The 24,619-nt window shown below is 42.6% G+C and overlaps 1 protein-coding gene and 1 long non-coding RNA gene across 3 annotated transcripts in view; one reads left to right on the top strand and one right to left on the bottom strand.

The window, feature by feature from the left end:
• The window catches only part of CCDC3 (coiled-coil domain containing 3), a 108,508-nt gene that overhangs the window by 21,231 nt on the left and 62,658 nt on the right, over nucleotides 1–24,619 (bottom strand). Inside the window, exon 3 of one of the 2 annotated variants that reach the window (XM_029955768.1) lies at nucleotides 14,165–14,224. The exons of the other annotated variant lie outside the window; for it this stretch is intronic. Within the exon in view, the coding sequence (XP_029811628.1) occupies nucleotides 14,189–14,224 (36 nt within the window). The 3' untranslated portion in view covers nucleotides 14,165–14,188. Of the gene's footprint in view, nucleotides 1–14,164; nucleotides 14,225–24,619 lie in introns of those variants that run through there. 2 annotated transcript variants of the gene reach the window in all.
• LOC115305500 lies at nucleotides 6,513–8,430 on the top strand. Its single transcript, XR_003914810.1, has 2 exons — nucleotides 6,513–6,551; nucleotides 7,898–8,430. It is a non-coding gene; the product is annotated as an uncharacterized LOC115305500 (long non-coding RNA).

Raw genomic sequence — 24,619 nt, 5'->3', positions numbered from 1 at the left:
GCAGTGCAGAGCAGATCCTGGCTGCCTAACTTGCGTATGCCAAGGGCCCCCCCTCCTGCTTGCTCTGGTGGAAGTGCCCGCCCCAGTCATAATTGCTTTAGTCCCAGAGTGGCAATCGCCATCGCCCAGAAGACCAGCCAACCTGACCCAGGAGTTTTGCAGAGTCTCAGTTCTGACAGTGGTGATGATAGGTCTCATTTCACAAGCAGACCAGAACACACCTAGTTCACCTCCCGGCCAGGGGCCAAACATTCTACAAAAGCCTAGAGAGAGCCCCTGCAGATGACTGGCCTGAAAGAGAAAAGGGCCAGGGTTAAACAGTAGAGTGCATGCAGAACACACTGGAGACAGTCCCTGACATTTCAGGCCCTGGGGAACAGGGGACACTAGATGGTAGGGCATATAGGACTTCTTCTTCATAAAGCTATTACCCTCAGGAACAGGAAACATAGTTGACTTTCCTAACAAAGAAGCAGGCACAAGACTTAGACAAAATGAGCACACAGAGGAAGCTGTCCCAAATACAAGAATAGGACAACATCATGGCCAGAGACCTAAGTGAAACAGATATAAGTTACATGCCTGGTAGAGAATTTAAACTAATGATCATAAAGATATTGACAGGGCTTTAGGTAAGAGTGGACAGCATCACTGAGACCCTTAACATAGAGATAAGGATTAACATAGAGAAAAAGAGCTTAATAAACAAAATGAGGAACATGCTTGATGGGATGAACAGCAGGCTAGAAGAAGCAAAGAAATAAGTTAATGACCTATAAGACAGAGTAATGGAAAGTAATTAAGCTGAACAAAAGAGAAAAAAAGAATTATATAAAATGAGAATACTCAGGGAAGTCAGTAATTGATTTTATCATATTATAAAAGTCCCTAAAGAAGAAGAGAGAGAAAAGGAGACAGAGAATTTATTTGAAGAAATAACAGTTGAACGCTTCCCTAATCTGGGGAAGGAAACAGATATCTAGATCCAGGATATGAACAAAACCCCCAACAAAATCAACAAAAGCAGGGGTGCTTGGGTGGCTCAGTCAGTTGAGTGCCTGACTTCGGCTCAGGTCATGATCTCACAGTTCATGGGTTTGAGCCCCACAATGGGCTCTGTGCTGACAGCTCAGAGCCTGAAGCCTGCTTCAGATTCTGTGTCTCCCTCTCTCTCTGTTCCTCCCCTGCTCTCACTCTATCTCTTGTCTTTCTCAAAAATATAGATGAAAAAAAATTTTTTTAATTTTTTTATGTCTTTTATTTATTTTTAAGACAGAGAGAGACAGTGCGAGCAGGGGAGGGTCAGAAAGAGAAGAAAACACAGAATCAGAAGACAGGCTCCAGGCTCTGAGCTAGCTGTCAGCACAGAGCCTGATGTGGGGCTCAAACCCACAAACTGTGAGATCAGGACCTGAGCCGAAGTTGGACGCTTAACCGACTGAGCCACTCAGGTGCCCCGAAAAAAAATTTTTTTAATAAAAAACCCAATGGCAACCACAAATCAAAATCCACTAAAAAATATGCCAAGAATAAAGAAAATCCAAATATATCACTAAAGAAAACAAGCAAACCATGAAAGGAAGAAAGAAAGGACCAGAGAAAAATCCTAAGAAACAACCAAAAAACAAGTAATAAAATGGCCATAAATACCTATCTACCAATAACTACTTTGAATCTGAAAGGACTAAATGCTCCAATCAAAAGATATAGGTTGACAGAATAAATAAAAATAAAAGACCTATCTTGGGGTCCCTGGGTGGCTCAGTTGTTAAGCGTCCAACACTTTATTTCTACGCAGGTCATGGTCTCACAGTCATGACATCAAGCCCCACACTGGGGAGCTTGCCTAAAAATTTCTCTCTTCCTATTCCTCTTCCCTTCTCCCACTCATGCTCGCTTTCTCGCTCTAAATAAATGAATTTAATACAATTAATTTAAAATTTTAAAAATAAATGAAAGACCCATCTAAATGCTGACTTAGTAGTGACTCATTGTAGACCTAAAGGCACCTACAGATTGAAAGTGAGAGAATGTAGAAAATCTATGATGCAAATGGATGTCAAAGCAAGAGCAGCAATACTGCCTCAGACAAAATAGACTTTACAACAAAGACTATAACAAGAAACAAAGAAGGACACTATATAATAATAAAGGGGACACTCCAACAAGAAGATATAACATTTGTAAATAATCATGCAACCAATATGGGATCACCCAAATACATAAAACAGTTAATAACAAACATAAAGGAACTAATTAATAAAATAATAGTAAGGAATATTAACAGCCCACCTAAATCAATACATCATCTAAATAGAAAATCAGTAAGACACAATGGCGTTGAATGACACAGTGGACCAGATGGGCTTAACAGATATAGTTAGAACATTTCATCCTAAAACAGAATATATACTCTATTCAAGTGCCCATGGAACATTCTCCAGAACAGATCATATATTAGCCCACAAAACAACCCTCAACAAATTCAAGAAGGTTGAAATCATACCATGCATCTTTTTTTTTTTACTCTTTAAATGTTTTTTTCATTTATTTTTGAGACAGAGAGAGACAGAGCATGAGTGGAGAGGGGCAGAGAGAGAAGGAAACACAGAATCTGAAGCAGGCTCCAGGCTCTGAGCTTGCTGTCAGCACAGGGCCCGATGCAGGGCTCAAACCCACGAACCATGAGATCATGACCTGAGCCGAAGCCGGAAGCTTAACCGACTGAGCCACCCAGGTGCCCCCCCATGCATCTTTTCTGACCATGATGTTATGAAACTACAAGCCAACCGTATGAAAAACTCTGGAAAGACCACAAACAAATGCTACATTCATTAAACAATGAATAAGTCAGCCAGTAAATAATAGAAGAAATAAAAAAGTACATGGAAACAAATGAAAATGAAAACAAAATAGTTCATGCCTTTGAGATGCAGCAAAAGTAGTGCACAGAGGGAAGTTTATAGCAATATAAGCCTACCTCAAGAAGAAGAAAAATCTCAAACAACCTAAACTTACACCTAAAGGAGCTAGAGAAAGAACAACAAAGCCTAAAGTGAACAGAAAGCAGGAAATAATAACCATTAGAGCAGAAATAAATGAGATAGAAACAAAAACAAACAATAAAAGAGATCAATGAAACCAGGAGATAGTTCTTTGAAAAAAAATCAATAAAATTGATAAACCTTTAGCCAGACTTAGTAAAAAAAGACGTAGGGAAAAAAAGAGAAAGGACTCAAATAAATATAAGAGAGAGAGGGGAAATAATGATCAACACCACAGAAATACAAATAGTTATAAAAGAGTATTATGAAAAACCATATGCCAACAAATTGGACAGCCAAGAAGAAATGGATAGATTCCTAGAAACAGATCACCTATCCAAAACTGAAACAGGAAGAAACGAAGTTTGAACAGACTAATAGCCAGCAAAGAAATTCAATCAGTAATCAAAAAAACTTCTGACACAAATCTAGAGCCAGATACTTCACAGGCAAATTCCACCAAATATTTAAAGAAAAGTTATTATCTACTCTTCTCAAACTATCCCAAAAACTAAAAATGGAAGTAAAACTTCCAAATTCCTTCTTTGAAGCCAGCATTTCCCCAATACCAAAATCAGATAAAGACTCCACTAAAAAAGATAACAACAGGCCAATATCTCTGAAGAACATACATGCAAAAATCCTCAACAAAATCCTAGCAAACTGAATACACTGCATTAATAAACCCACTCATCATGATCAAGTGGAATTCACCCCTGGGTTGCAAGGTTGGTTCAATATTCACAAATTAATCAACGCAATACATTACATCAGTAAGAGAGAGGATAAGATCATTTCAATAAATGCAGAAAAATTCTTGACAAAGTACATCCAATCATGATATAAGCCCTCAACAAAGTAGGCTTAGAGGGAACATACCTCAACATGATAATGGCCATTCAGCATAATCCCACAACTAATACCATCCTAAATGGGGAAAAAGTGACAGCTTTCCCCCAAGGTCAGGAACAAGATAAGGATGTTGATTCTCATCACTTTTATTCATAGTACTGAAAGTCCCAAAACAGCAATCAGACAACATAAAGAAATAAAAGACATCCAATCAGCAAGGAAGAAGTAAAACTTGCACTATTTGCAGATGACATGATAGTACATATAGAAAACCCAAAAGACTCTAGAACTGATAAATGAATTTAGTGAAGTTACAGAATACAAAATAAGTGTACAGAAATCTGTTGCATTTCTATACACCAATAATGAAGCAGCAAAAAGAACAATTAAGGAATCAGTGGCAATTACAATTCCATGAAAAATAATAAGATACCTAGGAATAAACCTAACCAAAGAGGTGACAGACATGTACTCTGCAAACTATAAAATACTAATGAAAGAAACTGAAGACACAAAAACCTGGAAAGATTCCATGTTTATGGAACGGAAGAACAAATATTGTTAAAATGTCTATACTACCCAAAGCAATCTACACATTTAATGCAATTTTATCAAAATTATTAGCATTTTTCACAGAGCTAGAACAAATATTAAAATGTGAATGGAACCACATAAGACCACGAACAGCCAAAGGAATCTTGAAGAATAAAAGCAAATCTAGAGACATGACAATTCAGACTTGCAGTTTCATTAAAGCTGTAGTAATTCAAAACAGTATAGTGGTGGCATTCAAAAAAAAAAAAGACACATAGATTAATGGAACACAATAGAAAACCAAAATTAAACACAATTACATGATCAATTAATCTTTGACAAAGTAGGAAAGAATATCCAAAGGGGGAAAAGTCTCCTGAAAAATGGTGCTGGAAAACCTAGACAACGTGAACAAGAATGGAACTGGAACCACTTTCTCATCCCATACTCAAAAGTGAAGGGGCGCCTGGGCGGCTCAGTCGGTTAAGCCTCCGACTTCAGCTCAGGTCATGATTTCACAGTTCGTGGGTTTGAGCCCCGTGTCAGGCTCTGTGCTGACAGCACGGAGCCTGGAGCCTGCTTCAGATTCTCTGTCCCTCCCCCATTCATGCTGTGTCTCTCATAATTAAATAAACTTAAAAAAATTTTTTTAAGTAAATTCAAAATGGATGAAAGACCCAAATGTAAGACCTGAAGCCATAAAAATCCTAGAAGACAGCACAGGCAGTAACTTCTCTGATACCGGCCACTGTACCTTTTTTCTAGATAGGCCTCCTGAGGGAAGGGAAACAAAAGTGAAAATAAACTATTGGGACTACATCAAAATAAGACGCTTCTGCACAGCAAAGGAAACAACAAAACTAAAAGGCAACCTATGGAATGGGAGAAGATATTTGCAAATGACATGTCCAATCAAGGGTTAGTATCCAAAAAATATAAGGAAGATACAATTTAACACCTCAAAAACAGACAATTCCATTAAAAATGTGCAAGAGACATGAACAGACATTTCTCCAAAGACATCCAGATGGCCAACAGACACATGAAAAAATGTTCTTCATTACTTATTAGGGAAATGCAAATCAAAACGACAATGAGATAACACCTCACATTTATCAAAATGGCTAAAATTAACAACACAAGAAACAACAGATGTTGGTAAGAATGTAGAAAAAGGAACCCTCTTGCACTGTTGGTGAGAATGCAAACTGCTGCAGCCACTGTGAAAAACAGTATGGAAGTTCCTCAAAATGTTAAAAATAGAACTACCTTATGATCCAGCAATCACACTACTGGATATTTACCTAAAGAATACAAGAACGCTGGGGTGCCTGGGTGGCTCAGTCGGTTGAGCATTCAACTTCAGCTCAGGTCATGATCTCATAGTCTGTGAGTTCGAGCCCTGCATTGGGCTCACTGCTGTCAGTGCAGAACCTGCTTTGGAGCTTCTGTCCACCTTTCTCTCTACTCCTCTCTCAAAATGAAACATTAAAATGGATAAATACACTAATTCAAAGGGATACATGCATCCCTGCATTCACCTCTGTGTTAGCAGTATTGTTTGAGATAGCCAAGATTTGGAAGCAACCCATGTGTCCATTAATTGATTAATGAAGAAAGTGGATGTGATATATATACATATATAATTGAATATTATTCAGCCATAAAAAGGAATGAAATCTTGCCATTAGTAACAACATGGATGGAGCTAAGCAAAATAAGTCAGTCAGAGAAAGACAAATGACATATAATTTTGCTCATGTGGAATTTAAGAAACAAGCAAAGGGAAGAAAAGAGTCAAACTGATGATTCCCAGAGGGAAATGGGGTGAGGGAGATGTGTGAAACCAGTGATGCGGATCAAGGAGTGCACTGCTTGTGATAAGCACCAAAAATTGAATCACTATATTGTATACCAGAAACACACATTACACTATATGTTAACTGGAACTAAAATAAAAGCTTAAGAGAATATTAAAAATGAGGATAGGTTAAAGAGACCTCTTTATGACATCAGCAAGCATAACAACATTCCTATTCTAGGGGTCCCACAAGGAGAACAGATAGACAGAGGAGAAAACCTATTTGAAGAAATAATGGCTACAAAGTCTCCTAATCTGGGGTAGGAAACAGACATCCAGGTCCTGGAAACACAGACCAACCCTAATAAGATGAACTCAGTGAGGTCCACACCAAACGCATAATAATTAAAATGACAAAGATTAAATATAGAGAGAGAAACTTAAAAGCAAGAAGGAAAAAAAAAGTAACATACAAGAGAAACTCCTTGAAGCTATCATGTGCTTTATCAGCAGGCCAGAAGGACAACATATTCAATGAAAGCCAAACACCTACAGCAAAGAATACTCACTCTACTTGACAAGTTTATTTAAGTGTGTGGGGGGGGGGGAGGAACACCATAACTATTTTAAAAAGTATGAAATGAAAATATTTCACAGCTGAAAGCAAACCCATAGTAAAAATAAGAGATTAATCACTCATAAAGGCAGTATGGAGGTTAATGCACAAACCTATTAATGAAATGAAATTTACAAAAAGTAGCCAAGGGATACCCAAAGTAAAAAGATGTAAAGTGTGACACACACATAAAATATGGAAGGGGAAGTAAAAATTGAGTGCTTTTAGAATGCGTTCAAACTTTAGTGACCAGCAACTTAAGTCTGCTATACACATGTGATTGGCTGAGGAGGAGAAAGCCCTCGTCCAGCAGATGTCTAACCCCCCCAACATTAGCCTGTCTCCAGTGTTGTCTTTCTCTGGAAAGTTCTAAATGGCCAATGGGGTGCCTGCTTTAGGGTGGATGGACAAATTATTGTAGGAGAATGTACTCTCTTATTCTAAGCAAGACAAAAAGTAAGCTAGGGTGCCTCCTCTTTATCTTTTTAAAATAACACTTTTTGAACTATAAAAGCAACACTTGGTTATTATAGAAAAACTTTTTAAAATTATGAGACCCAAAAAAAGGCAATTAAAATCATCTATCTTTCTACTCTATAGAGATAGCCATTGTTGAAATTTTAATATAGTTATAACTAAGATGATTTATATGGGTATAAATATTTAAACAAAGTTGGGACCATGCCATGTTAGACTGACCTCAAGCCACTGGGATCATGCCATCAGTTATAATTTTTTTCCCTTTCACATTTATCATAACTTTTTGGACATGCATGTGTACACCCCCACTGAGCATTTCGATGGGAGTTTGGGGAGGGTGAGTCAGGAGGTTGTGCCTAGCTATACAACTGATCACTAGTTGCTAATCCTCTTTGATCCTTAGGACCACAGGCCAACAGGGCAGGATGCCAAGATGGGCACCGTTGCATCTGTGAGATTGAGTGATCATAGTAGTCTTTTGGGTGGTCACCTGTCTCCAATGACAGGAAAAACCTGGAGAGCTTCTTACCTGTGCCTAAAACCTTCCTATATGTTCTCTGCTTTCCCTAGGCATCTCAAGGGTACTTTGGGGAAGTCTCACAAGACGATGAAAGATTAAAGAACTAGATCCATGGTACCATATAGATTGATCAGAAAACCACCATATAGGATCCATATACCATCAACTCACTCCTAAATGACTTCTAAAATTATTTCTAAACAGTTTTGGCATCTATATGTGCATTCATTCCAGCAAGAAGCAATTATTATACCATGCCTGGCATTATACAGTATAAAGTTTTCCTGAACTATTCTGCAATCTACCAACAAACTCTGTATCTGGCTAAAACAAGAATATATTAAAAATTACTATTTCATGGCAGTAGACATACCCAATACTCACTGAGAGGATTCTTGCCTTCCACAGCTGCTTTCAATTTAAATAACCACCTATAAAGACAAGACAAAGTGTACTTTCTGAAATGTTAAAAATGAGGAAAGGCAAGTCCAAAAGAAACAACACACAGACCAACAGCTTTCCTTTTTAACACTTTGCTCCTCTTCTTGCGATTCAAAAAAAAAAAAAAAAAAAAAAAAAAAAAGGAGAGGATTAAAATCTAGAGCAGGGGGTGAGCAAACTATGGCTGGTAGACCAAATCAGGGCCACTGCCTACTTTTGTGAATAAAGTTTTATTGGAACAGAGCCACATTCATCTGTTTACATATCGTCTGTGGCTACTACTGTGCCACAGTGGCAGAGCTGAGCTGTTGCAACACACACTAGGGATCAAAAAGCCTAAAATATTTATTATCTGGCCCTTTGCAGGAAAAATTCCCAAGATTTACTCTTGAGAGTATCCTGAGGCAAATGGAGATGCAAAGGCAACATCAGACAACTGGATGGGTTGCTGGCTGGGGAAATGGATAACAATAATGAAAGACAACAACAGAATGAAAGGAGAGCAAAGGGACAGGAGCAAAGGGAACCAAGTCCCCCCAAGATTAACACTGCTCATACCTAACCCTGTCCCCCTACTTTCAAACCACCGATTTGTGATCACTGCTCTGGGCCAGAAGGTCATAGCTCAGGCTCTCAACTATCCCTGTCAAGGATCCTCTTCACTCCATTTACTGGACTGCTGCCAATTTCAAACCTCAAGATGGAAATTAACAAAACAGCTCTTTCTGAAATGACTAGCCAACTGTTTCCAAAATGATTCCCCGGCAATACTGGAGAGAGCAGCTCTCTAGAACCTACAAATGTTCACTGTTCAAGAACATTCACTCTCAGTATGGTGATCAGTGGGTCATGCAATGTGTCCATCAGTTCCGGAAGTTTACATTGCACCATGTTTTCTGACCAAGGCAAGGGCAGAGGTAGGGGGGATTCCTTCATTCTCTGTGTGAGTCAGGAACTCTTTGGGGGGTCGATGGTAAGCCTCCAAGGTCTCCTTGCCCCTTGTCTTTGTTCCTCCATCGTTTTAAACCCGAGAGACAGGAATGTGTGAGCAAGTGGGCAGAAGTGCCAAGTGCATGCACAGTGGTTTCCTGAATGATTCAGCACTAATAGGCTGGATGATCCCCAGAGCTACTGAAAAACTCCCAAGCCACAGAAATGACAACAGGGCAGTTCTTTTGAGGACTCTCTGGAGAAACAACCTGAGATTCCTATGACTGTATTTGACTTGGCATCTGGTTCTTTGCTCCACCCAAAGTTAAAAGAGGAGACTCTCTCTGCCAAGAGCCCGACAGATGGGAAAGCAAATGTCACAGACAGGCTGTGGCTAGAAGGTGAGGGGGTGAGGGCAAAGGTAGGGTTGGGGGAAGGAGTAGGGGCAGGAGTGCTCCTTTCCCTGGGCAGCAGGTCTGGAGGCCACCCCTCCACCTGCCTCTCCACTCTCCTCTCCCCTCCCACCTAGCAGGAGGTGGCTAGTAACCTGGGTAGGAATGTAGGGGTATTAATGCCTCCACCACAGACTTGTTTTGAAGATGAAATCAGGTTCATACATGCAACACATCTGACATAGAACCTAGCATAAAGTAAACAATAAATGGAACTTTTCCTATGTTCATTCACCTGAGCTTAAGCTTTTCTTGATCAAAGTACTGCTCCCTACCCACACTGGGCTCTCTCCCTGAGCCGTGCCTTCGCAAACGAAAAGTTCCTTCTGCTTAGAAAATCTCCACCAACCCACTCCTCACACGTTTATGCAACAGATAAAATTCTTCTGCTTCTCCAGGTCTCAGTTCAAGAGTGACTTCTTCAGTGAAGCCTTCCTTGAGTCCTCCAGGCAGAGCCACATCACCATTCCCGGATTCCATGGTCAAGTTCATCACACTGAGCCCTGTTGGCAAGTCCAAGGGCAACTGTGAGCCCTTGAGGACAATGGTTCTACCTTTTCATCTTTGCAATGAGCACCCCACCACACAGCAAGCACTTAACAGAGGGAGGGAAGGGGGGAGGAATGCAGATTGAAACATAAGCAAGTCCAATGACTTAGGAGGAAATAACTGACAGAGAAGCAGAATCTGCCTTTTGAAAATGGGTGCCGAGTTCACCGTGATCCTTATGAAGTTCTGGTTCTTAAAAGAAGAAGGTTGGTTTTGACTCCTTGTTCTGGGAAGATCAGGAACTGGCTCCGAGGATTGCTGAAATTCACGCATTTTCCTTTCCTGATACTCTCCTCGTCCATGCAGCTGGCTGGGCTGCTTGTGTACCCCCGTACCAGATCCCACCAAAGGTGCAGAACGGAGAGGAGAGACAACAGTGAAATCCAAGGGGAGATGGTGGGTGCCAGGCCACCCAGGTAAATGCAGGAGATGGGATCCCCCTGCACAGGCTGGCTTCAGAAAGCAGTGGTGGCTGGGTGGGGACAGGAGGGCAAGGGTCCTAGACAGCCCGGGCTTAAATCCTCAACGGATTGAAACCAGGAAAGCCTGTGCTGCCTTGGGTTAGTGACAGCCATCATGAAAAGGGAAGTGTGCTGGTTAAGTTCAGTTACAGAGAGGGAAAGTTCTATCTTGAGATGAATTCACTACAAAGTGTTGCCCAAAGTGAGGTTTACAAAGAGCTGCTCATCTCATGAGATGCTTGCATGGGGACAAAGGGACTTTTTTTTTTTTTGGCCACATAAAGTTCAGAAACGCTGCATATTATGTCTCTCTCTTTGATGCAATCCTCATTAACATATCCGCTCTGCACACTGGTCCTGCATTAATGTCTATATTGTTTTACTGCAAATCTCAGTTGACTACGCCAGAGCCACCAACAGGCAGCAGGAACAGACTATAAGCGTGTGGACACTTTGATCCTCTTGGCCAGGGAGGCGCCCAGCGCTGCCCACCAGTCCACTGCAGCCTGCGGCATTTTCCCCAGGGAACTTCCATTCAGTGCCCACCGTAAAATCCTTTGGTATGGTTGAAAATGGCATAGGAGTTTACTTTTAAAATTAATTAATTTTGCTACAAATGGCCATATTTCATTCTTTCTCATTGCGATGTAGTACTCCATTGTATATATAAACCACATCTTCTTGATCCACTCGTCAGGTGATGGACATTTAGGCTCTTTCCATGATTTGGCTATTGTAGAAAGTGCTGCTATGAACATTGGGGTACATGTGCCCCTGTGCGTCAGCACTTCTGTATCCCTTCGGTAAATCCCTAGCAGGGCTATTGCTCGGTCATAAGGGAGTTCTATCGATAGTTTTTTGAGGAGTCTCCACACTGTTTTCCAGAGCGGCTGCACCAGGGTGTCATGCTAAGCGAAATAAGTCAGGCAGAGAAGGATAGATACCATAAGTTTGCATTCATAGGTCTAACAGGAGAGACCTGGCAGGGGACCATGGGGAGAGGAAGGGGGAAAGAGAGTGGGGAAGAGTGAGGGACACAGATCAAGGGAGACTACTGAATACTGAAAACGAACCATGGACTGAAGGGGGAGGGGGAGGGAGGGGAGTGATGGTCATGGTGGGGGGCACTTGTGGGGAGAAGCACTGGGTGTTATATGGAAACCAATTTGACAATAAACTATTATAAAAAAAACAAAAATAAATAAATAAAATTAATTTTGAAGAGGATATTTTAATTACCACTCATACATAAAATGAATTAACTTCCTCATTAAATCCATACTGTCCTCTCTCTATAAATACTACTCAAGGGGTTCCTGGGTGGCTCAGTTGGTTAAGCGCCCGACTGCAGCTCAGGTCATGATCTCATGGTTCATGGGTTCAAGTCCTGGGTCAGGCTCTGCACAGACAGCTCAGAGCATGGAGCCTGCTTCAGATTGTGTCTCCCTCTCTGCCCCTCCCCGCTTTTGTTAAAAAAAAAAAATATATATATATATATATATATCTGCATATTATGTCTCTCTTTGATATAATACTCATTAACATATCTGCCCTGCACACTGGTCCTGCATTAAATTAATGTTTTATATATATTATATATATAATTACTCAATTGTATGCAAGTGGACCTCACTGATGGAAACCAAACTTGTCCCATCCTGTGACATGTCAGTCTAGGTTCTAAGCTTCTTGTGGGTGAATCTGCCTCTCCCTAGAGAGTTTTGCAAATATCATTCTCCACTCTGTGATATAGAGACTGGAGAGCACCACACCATGGAATACAGGTTCCAACCCCCAATGCTCTTCTAGACCTACCAAGGGGAGATGAGAGTGAAAGCACAGATCCCAGAGTAAGAAGGCTGCTGCCAGTCCTCAGGGGATGCAGAGCACTTCCCAAGGTGCGGTGGAGCTAAGATTCCCAGGCGAAGCAGGTCCACTATAGACTTGCCGATGCCGGAATTCCCTGGGGAGGGATGGGTGCTCTTGATGGTCACTGGAATCTCAGATTTTTGTAAAGATCTGACCACTTGCCTTCTGATGTGTATGTACTTAGCCTCCATCGCATCTTGGACTCTGGGAGAAGAAAACTGAAAAGGCCGGATAACACAACCTCCTCCCCCAAACCCAGCAGATGATGGATGTGCTACCATGGCAGGTGGAGGGCTGAGCTCATTCCTGCTTCAGCCCTGAGTGTGCTGACCCCTCCTGAGTGAGGTGCACGGAGCCACTTAATCTCCATGCCTTAGGTCACTGCTGTTGCCCAAGGGAACAGTAGGTCATTAACCAAGTTCAAGCTTGCCCTACAGGCTTCTGAAATTGATCCAGGGTGATATAAAGACAGTCCCCTCTAGGGGCGCCTGGGTGGCCTAGTCGGTTGAACATCCAGCTCTTGATCTTGGCTCAGGTCATGACCTCATACTCTGTGAGTTCAAGCTCCACATTAGGCTCTGTGCTGATAGAGCAGAGCCTGCTTAGGATTCTGTCTCTCCTTCTCTCTGCCCCTCCCCAGTTTGTCCTTCCTCCTTCCCTCCCTCCCTCCATATCTCTCTCTCTCAAGATAAAATAATAAAATAAATAAAAGACAGTTCCCTCTGATCTCAGCTGGTGCCCGTGACAATGCTCAAAGTGAGAAGGCTGGGCCATGGCCCTGGTAGCCCACTCAGGAAGGACCCCCGGAGCCCACCTGCTCTGCCCCTGCTCTCTCCCCAGAGGCCCCCTCAGCCTGACTCCCTCTGATTTGATGCTCATTTCACTGGGGCCTTTTAAGGTCTCGGGTTCTGAGTACTTGGGGTTCAGTCTCCAAGCTCTTTCCCTCTGAGAAGGGCAGCTAAGGACCAGGCTCTAATTTTCCTCCCAATGGCTAGTGTGTTTTCCTGGCATCGACCCTGGCTGAAAACCTGAAAAAGCTTCCCACTGGGAAAGATGATGGAGATTTACTAGCCGGGAGTGTGCTCCTGTTTACTTCTCAGCGACTTGGCCACGTGGCCGCCTCCAAGGCCTCACTCCGCCTAACGTCTTTTCGTTGGGGAGAGTTTGTCAAACCCAGAAACAGACTCTTCTGCTACTGAATCAAGACAGGTGGCCCCTGGCGCTGTCTCTTTTTGGAGACAGAGAAAGCTGGGGTGGGGTTTGCTGGGACCCTCCTTCAAACCTGGCTCTGCTAGTTGCTGGCTACATAGACGTTTCCCTTCTTTTGTCTAGTAAGGTACTGAAAACATTGGCGAGAACATGCACAGATGTATTTAGCAAGCCTTAAAGCCAGTAAATGCTGACGGTAACTCCTACATGTTTCCGGCCTCAATCAACTCATGTCCCAGAATCAATCCACGGTTAATATTAGTAAAAATATTATTGGAAAACTTTTAAAGAACAGATGACAAACGGATACTAAAGCAAACTGCTATGTTTCTGCCAACTTTCAAGGGCTGTCCTTTCTGGCACAAGTACTTGTGAGCTTGAAAGTTTCAATAACATGGTGCAGGCTACATTTCCATGAAAAGTCATGCGATCATTGAATTCTGCCCAGTGCAGTTACAGCCAAACTCTGTGACAAATGAAAAATAGATATTAGCCATGAGGAGAAATTTTAAACATGCCTTCACTATGGCTCCATTATATAAACATCCAAGATATTCCTAGCCATCTCTTTAAAAATTTGCTGTTCCATCTTTCTAGAATGCTGTTCCCTGACTCTGCATGGCAAGCTCGTCTGCAGTTTTCTGGTTCCTATGTCACCTCCTCAGATGTCTTTCCGTACCATCCTGCGTGTGACCTCCCTTAATGCCTATCTCAGCCCCCGGTCTGTGCCCCAAACAGCACTATCAACCTACTTATTAATGGCCAAAGGCTTCTTTCTTCCCAGACGCCAATAAACAGGGACGTGGCCTCTCATTTTTACTGCTATAGCCTGAGGGCCTAGTACAGTGCTCGGCACCCAGTAAGCACCCTAAAGAGTAACTATTGAATGAAATAATGAATGATGAAACTATTATATGCTAATTAGTTTAAAAATTGAAAACTACTGAAAAAAAAATAGTGACCCCCAAAGATAACCTTTCCATTGGCATGATTTTTTAAAAATTTGATTATTACTTGCTATATTTTCATTTTTGAATTTTGGTTTTTAAAACTTACATTTCATGACAACATTACAATCTAAGAATTGTACTAGATTAACTATTAATCTAACAACTTAACTATTTTTAATAAGGTTATTGTTTAGTATAATTTTTTAAGTTCTACTGATTTATTTTGAGAGAGAGAGCAGGGGAGGAGCAGAGAGGGAGAGAGAGAATCCCAAGCAGGCTCCACACTGTCAGTGCAGAGCCTGACACTAGGCTCAAACTCACGAACTGCAATATCATGCCCTGAGCTGAAATCAAGAGTCAGACGCTTAACCAATTGGGCCACCCAGGCCCCCCTTAATAGGTAATTTTTAAATTTACTCATCCATATCCTTTTACTGGGTATACATACTGCGTCTAAATGTTGTACTACTTTAAATATAGTTTAAAATAATATACCACATTTTCCTTTATCTGGATTATTTCTTTAGGGTTAATACTTGGAAGTGAAATTATTAGATTATCAGATTAGAAGTAAATAAATATTCCTAAGAATTTTGCTGTAGGTTGTCAAATTGTTTTCTTAAAGTACTATGCTTGTTTAATTAATTTTTCATGTGTCTTTCTTGAATTTACCTAGAACTAATTTGGGTATATGTGATGTGATTATATAAATTTTTTGGCCCAATTTTTTAGATCTAGAAGGATTCTAGAAAAATCTTAAAATGGACCATATAGCTCTATATATATTTCAAAGATATAAAAAACTGTAGACTAGTATTAGATGATTACAACTTTAAAAAGTAATTCCCATTATAGGCTTTTCTGATCCATCTCCCTGCCCATTATTTTCCCTTACATACATTTTTTAAAATTTTTAAAATTTTTTGAGAGAGAGAGAGAATGACAGAAAGAGTAGGGGAAGGGCAGAGAGAGAAAGGGAGAAACAGAATCAGAAGCAGGCTCCAGGCTCTGAGCTGTCAGTAGAGCCCAACGCGGGGCTCGAACTCACAAACCAGAAGATCATGACCTGAGCCGAAGCCAGACACTCAACCAACTGAGCTCCCCAGGTGCCCCAATACACTCTTGATTCTATCTCTGCCTTGTTCCTATTCAAGGAATAAAGCCAGGAGATTTTCTGTTTCATACTGGATTTAGCCCATAAAAGGTGCATTATCCTCTCTGCTCATTTGCTATCTAGAAAAATACACACAGACATTCCTGATAGCAACAACACGGAGGGTCACTGCAGAATTCTAAGACTGAAACACTGGGGACAACTTCCATGCCCATCAATAAGGGAACCGCTAAATAAACTCCAGCCCAGGAAATACTGTAGGAAATTCAAACATGAAAGAGGACAGAGCTCCAACTTGTATTATCAAGTGAAAAAAAAAAAAACCCACCAATTTTTAGAACCGCTCATGTTGCAGGGATACAAAATCGTTTTATTTTTAAGGTCCACCTATCTGCATGTAAAGCCCTGCTCAGAGATCTGGAAGGATCTTTACCGTTAGCGTGACTGATGCTGGGAGGGCATGGGTCTGAACATGTAAAGGAAGCTGTGCTTTTATTTGTAACACTTTTATACAGATATTGTACGCATGCATGGTGCACAGGGGCAATTAGAAGTGATTTACTGTTTACAGGTTTGCTGGAAGCCATTTTCTGACCTCACTAAAGTTGAGAAAACTCCTTGTGAGATAAGGCAGGTTTGCAAGGCAGGGGAGGGGGCGCCTCCCGTTGTCAGATGGTGGCTGATGTCTACCCCCCACTCAATTATTTTTGCTTGAGCACTGACCCCCAAGGCACCTTACTGACTGGTATCAGGAGTCTCCTTATTCTGGCCCTGAATTGCTGATTGCACCTTGTGAAGGAACTTATTGTAGGAATTTCTTCTTTTGTGATTATAGGAGCAAATATTACATTCCCTGAGAAACCTGTTTTTCTTCCCTTCAAAAAAACAGGCTATTGACTCCTGCTCACAAAGAACTAACTTTTGCCTTTGCTATGCTAAAAACCTTGCCTTGTATTTGAATGCTAAAGATCCCTTCCTTCCCCATAGGATAAGCATCTAAATCACCTACATCAATCACTATTGATAAAGATTATGCATGCGTCTTCTACCAATCTATGTTCTGGGAAATTTTTACATGCCAAAGAATTTGTCATCAGAAATCATTGTCTAAGGCAATGTTTTGTACTTCTGTTTTGTACCCCATACATTTTTTCCATAAATAAAGCTGACTCTCAGGTCAGTGCAGAGATGCCTGCCTGGTGAGCAGAAAGAGACTCTCTCCCTCCCTTTCACTGACACCGTCCATCTTTCAGGGAGCCCTGCACCTGCTGGAGCTGGACTCCAGCACAGGTCATACTCTTTGAAGGGATTATCCGCTCTTGGGCTGCATTTCTGCCACATTTGCCTTGGTGCTACAGCACCACATGGTTCCTTCTGTGGGTGCTGAGCACAAACCAAGCCCCACTGAGCACCCAGGGCATGAACACGCTGCACTAGAGGTGGGCATTCAGCCCCCAGGAAGATGTGTTCTGATTAAGTCCTCCCCCTGCGGGAATCACTGTGCAAAGGCCATTTTAGGTAAGAACACCATGCTCAGGAAAGAGGAGGGCTGGCCCAGGGAGTGACAGGGACACGGAGCCCAGCACACATGGCATCCAGGCTTCCTGACTACGACTCACAAAGTAACAGTTGCTCAGCATGTGGACTGTCTCAGTCCATCACCGACCAGTCAGTGCTGGTTAATGGCTCTGGGACTGATCACTGGGGTGGGGGGTAGTGATTTACCGAGGCACTAAGATCCCCAGACATGGGATGGCCTCTTCACTATCTTCTGGTGCTAGAGAAAGAACAACAGTGACTGCCCTTGGAGTGTGACTATGTGCCAGGCACTGTAACGGGCGTCTTGGATCCATTCCTTTATTAAATTCTGACATTCGAGCCATAGCACAGGTTGCACTATTTCCCCTCTTTTAGAGCTTATAAAAGTGATGCCCAGAGAACTGAAGTAACTGAACTTGCCTCAGGCCCTGGATAAGAGATGGAGTCTGGACTTGAAATCACACCACCTACCCAGGTATTTATAGCAGCATTATCACCAATCGCCAAATTCTAGAAAGAGCCCAAATATCTATCACCTGATAAATGGATTAAGAAGATGTGGCTTATATATACAATGGAATATTACTCCGCCATAAAAAATGAAATCTTGCCATTTGCAAAGATGTGGATGGAACTAAGGTGTGGTATGCTAAGTGAAATAAGTCATGCAGAAAAAAAAATCCATGATTTCACTCATATGTGGAATTTAAGAAACACAAAAGATGAACATAGGGGAGGGAAAACAGAGAGGGAGGCAAACCGTGAGAGACTCTTAAATCCAGAGAGCAAACTGAGGGTTGCTGGAGGGAGTGGGTGGGGGGATGGGCTAGATGGGGGATGGGCATTAGGAGGGCACTTGTTGGGAAGAGCACTGGGTGTCCTATGTGATGAATCACTGGGTCCTACGCCTGAAACCAATAAATACTACAGTGTCCGTTAACTGACTTGAATTTAAATAAATGTTTTTTAAAATATAGGAAAACATTAAAAAACAAAACAAAGCCAGATCCTCTATCTGAAAAGGCAAGCTCCAAAGCCCTCCTGATAGACTACTGAGGTTTTCAAAGGATGTGATTTAATTTGCAAACCTGAAGCTCACGCGGAGTGCCCAGGGGGCTCAGTTTTCCTGTCTGGGGTTTGCCCTGACCCTGGACCCTCCACCCGGGGCAGCACACACAAGGGCACTCTCCTTGCAAGAACCACCACCTTGCAGCTGCTCCCATGAAACCACACACACACTACCTATGACATTCATCAGGGATACGGTGAGTCTAATCACCAAAAAATAAAACTCGCAACCACCATTCCAGAGGACCGCCTTCGCCAGACTCATCCATAAATCCCACTTGCGGGCAGTCTGGATATTCAATTTAAAATGAATCAGGAAGGCAGCTTAAGCGAGGAAGGACGTCAGCCCCGGCTTTAAAAAACTCCGTTAATGAATGCTGAATTCCACTCCAGTCCCTGAGAAGGTGAACTTGGGACTCACAAACTTTATGAGTCCTCTGTGGCCAGAGCCGCCTCTGTGCCAGGATCCTGTCCCCAGGGTGACCGTGCACATCTGCTGTGAGGTCAGCCCGAGCTCCCAGAGCAGGCAGCAGCCCCTCATTCAGCCCAACAGCGGCCTCTCATTGAACTGGAAGCCAGGAAGCCCGACCTGCTGACAGACTTCACTATCCAGTGGACAAGCCAGGCCTTTCTTTTTTCTTACTGATTTATTACAGTAAAACAAAGAGAACATAAAATGTATCATTTAAAACATGTTTAAGCATGCAGTTCAGTGGCATTAAGTGCATTCACACTGTTGTGCAGCCATCACCGCTGGCCAGCCCCAGGCCTTACCTCTGGACCCCCAAGTATTGCCACCCTGCCCTAACTTCTACCACTGGGTGCACCTCTGCCCTGACAGAACGGCATTCAATTTTTACAGAGGTGCTGGGTCTGGGAATAAAGCAGCAGCATGAGCAGTCTATACCGCACAGGCTCCTGAGTGGCCCCAGCTTCCTGGGCCCCCTTCCAGACCCGGCTAGACCTCCCTGCCCGGAGAGCTCAGGGTCTGCTGCTTGTGCCTCCTCCTGGCCTGGCCCTGCATTGCCCCCCTCCCCCACCTTGCCTCCTATCCCCCCTGCCCCCAGCTTCTCTACATCAGGAGCCCCGGGTTACTCTCTAGCACCTCTTGGCAGCTGCATGGCCCTGGGCAGCTGACCCAACCTCCTAGAGCCTATTCATCCCTCCATAAAATGGGGCTACCGTATCTAGCCAGTGGGGTGGCTGTCAAGGTCAGGCACCTGGGCAGCCATGTCACTGTCGGGCCCTGCCTGTCCGATGGCCCTGACCTGCTGCCCCCACTCCTGTCCGTCCATCACTGTCCTCCCCATTCTCTGCCTCCTTCTCAGCTCTTCTTCCCACAATTGCCCCCCTCACTCCCCCTTCTGGGGGAGCCCAGGAGGTGGTAGAAAGTAAGAGTGTCTCCCTAATGAGCTTGCCTTTCCCACCTCCTCCCTTTCAGAGGAGTCCGGCCAAAAATGCCCACTTAGAGGTCACATCTTACCCAACAGAGTGTGCAAAAAGAGACAATTGCTCAAAAGCCAATTTACAGCCTGGAAGGGGAGCCTTGAGTCTCTGGAAGACAAACTCATGTTCTGAGACTCGGGACATCCTTTCTTTGCCTCCTCTCTTTGTGAGACAAGAAAGACAATCCCTTGACAGGTTTGAAGAATAAATCATTTCTTTTTAAAAGTCAGTCGGGGGAAGGAGACTATCTGGAGCCTTTGAAAGCCTCCGAACACAGGAAAGAAAATGCGCAGACAAAACCGGACTGGAAAGGCCTCTATAGACATCCCGTGGGCCCACTGTCTGTAACTTTAATCTTCTAGAAGGGAAAGTCATCTCTGCCTGATGTTCCCCTGCTTGGGAACACATGCTGGTCACTTGCATTACGTCATTCCTCTGCTCAGAAATTTTCCAAGGCAATGAGAGCTGCCAAGAGATGGTCCACGCTCAGCTGCCCGATTTCAAATTCCTTTTTCACAAGCACTAAGCTACAGGCAGGCTGAACCATTCTTATTGTTCCCTGAACAGGCCTCAGAGATGGCTTCTGAGTATCCCTGATATTTCTCCCTTTGGCATGTCTCTTCACCCCCATCCACTTAGTCACACCCTCCCCAAGACCAGTCTCTGATACCACCTCCACGAAGTCTTTCCTAGATCCCTCCACTGTGTGTAATCTACCCATTTTGAACTCCAGGGCACTTGGAAGCCTCTCTTTTTGCCTTTATCTTGCAGAGACAACAATTAGACCCAATTACATTTTGTTATCAGATCAATGGACCTAGCTTCGGGATATACATCACAGTCATGCACACCGGTCTTCACCTCTATACCCAACCAATTATGGGCTCATTAAAGGCAACACATATGTCTGCCTCCCCATCTCTAGCACTCACCACCTCACTATGTGCCTAGAACTTACTGGGTGCTCAATAAATGTGAGTTTATCGAGTTTCACAAGTCATAGCCCTACTCAGAGCATACAGCCTCTGGACACAATCTTCTCTGCCATGTGTATCATGGCCAACATTGTAAGGACACATGAACTTAGCAATGCACACATCCCCAAGGAATGGCTGCACTTTGCAATGAAACCAAGAGGGATGAGAATTTCCTACCTTTGGTGAACTAATGAAACACCAGTTCTGGTGTGAGATTCATTTGCAAGCTCAATCTTGTGCCTTGGAGGAGACTAGTTTCAGATGCTATAGACTTGTCATGACCTCAATTTCTGCTTCAAGTATCTGGCAAAATTAGCTTAGGCCATACAACCTTCTAGATGAAGCTCTGAGTTTTTAGAGGCCTTCCCAATCTACCAGACAGCTGCAAGGAAGTCAAAGAGCTGGACATTCCTTATTTCCAATTCTGTCTTTAAACCACTTTGCCACACACGACCCATTGCACCAGGAGCCTGCAAAGACTTCTGAACAGAAACAAGTGTATCATATTCTTGTTATGTTTTAGGAAATTTTATGCTTGTGGGTTGAAGGAGAAATCCTAGAATGCCTTCTGAAAGGGAAATCCGTTGCCAAAACAAAATTTCTAACTTGGTTGCCATGGTGGCCAACTGTCACATCTCACTCAGCCTAGAATATCTAAACCCTGATGATTCTGAGAAGAGCTGAGTGGCACAGTCAGGTGTGATCACCATTAAGGGCCCAGGTTAACATCCATTTTCCTGCTCCCGACCCATTTCCTGACTTCTTCCTCTGAATGTCATTGTTGGGACACAGGTTTTCAAACTGGAGTATCCAAGCCCCAACAGCTACTTTTCTATCACATTCTCTGTGCGTATTCATGCGTGTGAGACTCTCCAAAATATGCAACAACTCAGGTCTCAAGAGTGTGGGGGACCATGGACAAGAAGGGAAGAGAATGAAGTGAATGTGGCTACAGATTTTCAAGGAATACGTGGAGTTAATGGAAAGTGAGAACTGGATATGACAGTGGAAACACTGTCACAGGTGTAGAGGATGGAATTAGCCTGAACTTCTAGAAGATTCTGTGTGCTGAAGGAGAGGGAGCCACCCACACTATTCAAGGATAAAGGCAGATTTGGGAGTCAGAGATTGTCTGAATAAGACACATGACCCCAGGAGAGCCCAATCAGAGAGCAAGAACCTTTGGATGGGCCATTGGGTCTCCATCAGCAAGCAGGTAGGTGGAGAAGGGGATCTCAGAAGGCATATAAGCAGCAAAGTCTACAGAGATGGTTCAAGGTGCCAGATTTGCATCTAACAGGACTGTTAATGTCCCCAAATTGGGGTGTACTCTTTGATTCTCTGGCTTATATTCAACAGGTAAGTGATCTTTGTCAAATGATCATCAAGATTTCCTCCTCCTTCTTCAAAATCCTTTGTGACCCACTGTTAAGAATAATTTCAACATCCAGACCCAGTGAATCACGTTTCAAGGTCCCATAGGCAACCTCTCACCCAATGAAGCCAAACCTTTAGCATCTCCTTCGACAAGTGGTCCTTCAATCCCTGTGGCAACACAATCCAGCCACGCCTGGTATCCAAGAAACTATTTTTTTTCTAGCACAACAACTTAATGCAAAGGTACACACCCATGTGTCTTACAACAAAATGTACCATAAATGGTTTTAACTCTTGTTTCTGGAGTCACACATAATGAAGCCATCTCCTTTTGCCAAGGCAGCATGCCAAAGGTTTGAACACACATTCTACCTTCTACACATCCTGTCTATCCTTATTACCGCAAATACTTGGCACCCAGGAAGAGACAAGCAACAAGCACTTGTGTAATCAGAAAAGACTGGGTTTTTTTTTTTTTTTTTTTTTTTTTTTTTGCATATGTACCAGCCAAGTGGAGTCACCTCCAAAGGCTGAGCATACAGCTTGGGTTTTACTGATCTTTCATACACATGTGCTTCCAGGTCAGGCAGGACTAGTTTAGTCAAGCTTCTGGTTCCTGGCTGCTGGCTAATGCCAGAGGCAAGCAAGTATGCAGAAACCAAAAGCCTGCAAGGGGAGTATCTGACCTCAGACATCTGGCTGGCCCTTTTTACCTGCATTTTCCGGCTTTCCTTTTTATCCAGAGGTAAACATCCCTGGCCACTTGGACCACTTCTCAGAGTGCATTATTCCAGACCCCTCATGGTCTGATACTACATCTTAAGAAATTCTCCATTCCATCCTAATATGGTGCCCAGAGCTGAGCACTGTGCTCAAGGATAGTCTGATCAAGGCTATCAAAGCTTGAACCATATTTATGAGCCAAGAAAAAGCAGGGAAGGCAAAGCTGGGAACTCCCAGAAGGCCCAACACTAAATGTTACTTAAAGGACAAGGATGATCAAACTGAACATAAAAGCAAAACCCAACTGTATGCTGCTTATAAGAAATGAACGTTAAATACACAGACACTAATAGGTTAAAAGTAAAAAGGTGGAAAATGTATATATACATACATATCATGGAAATACTCTGCATAAGCAAGCTGGTGTGTCTGTACTGTTATCAGGAAAGTAGACTCCAGGGGCTCCTGGGTGGCTCAGTGGTTGAGCATCTGGCTTCGGCTCAGGTCATGATCTCACGGTTCGTGGGTTCGGGCCCCGCATCCGGCTCTGTGCCGACAGCTAGCTCAGAGCCTGGAGCCTACTCGGATTCTGTGTCTCCCTCTTTCTCTGACTCTCCCCTGCTCATGCTGTCTCTCAAAAATAAATAAATAACATTAAAAAAAAAAAAAAAAAAAAGGAAAGTAGACTCCAGCACCTGGAATTATTACCCAAGAAAATAGGTGCTATTTCATCAAAGATCAACTCAATGTGAAGACACTATAATCATAGATGTTTATATTCCTAAAAGATAAAAAAAAAAAAAAAGATCTGGGGCTCCTGGGTGGCTCAGTCAGTTAAGCGTCCAACTTGGGCTCAGGTCATGATCTTGCGGTCTGTGAGTTCGAGCCCTGCATCAGGCTCTGTGCTGACAGTTTTGAACCTGGATCCTGCTTTGGATTCTATGTCTCCCTCTGTCGCTGACCCTCTACCGCTCACACTCTATCTCAAAAATAAATAAATATTTTTAAAAAATTTTTTAATAAAAAAAAGAGTACATGAAGTAAAGTCAGAGAACAGTGACTTAGCACTGAGGGCATTAGAAAGGTTAGTAAAACACAGTCACTTCCCCAGAACAAGTGACATCTTGTAAAAAATAAAAGTACTTAAAGATTTTTAGAGTAGACATTAGCAGCAAAAAAAGACACCCTAACATCCTAGTCTTCTTCCTATTAGCCGATGTGATTTTTGCCACTCCTGTTTTCCATCTCCACCCAGAAAAGGAATCTTTTAAAAAAAAAAAAAATCTTTTTGTTATGGAAATTTCCAGGCACACATAAAAGTCAAGGGATTGATGTAGTGAACTCCCATGTACTTATCACTACGCTCCTTCAACACTTCCTAGCATTTGCTTCTTCTATTTCATCAACCCACTGACCCTTCGCCTACTATTTTCTGGAAAACTATTTCAAAGGAAATCTCAGATATCCCATTATCTAACCTGTCAATACTTTTGTAGGCTTCTCTAGCTGATAAAGGTATTTTTTAAAAAACATAACCATCGTAATTTAACAAAATTCATAACTATTCCTTAATATTAGCAAATACCCAGTACAAATACCTCACAAATGTCCTTTTTTCCTTTTCTTAAAAATTTTTTTTAATGTTTTTTACTTATTTTTGAGAAACA

The sequence above is a fragment of the Suricata suricatta genome, chromosome 10 (assembly GCF_006229205.1).
Source record: "Suricata suricatta isolate VVHF042 chromosome 10, meerkat_22Aug2017_6uvM2_HiC, whole genome shotgun sequence".
NCBI classification, from domain to species: Eukaryota; Metazoa; Chordata; class Mammalia; order Carnivora; family Herpestidae; genus Suricata; species Suricata suricatta.
Note: the sequence above shows the minus strand (reverse complement) of the source record. Positions and strands in the feature narration are given on the sequence as shown.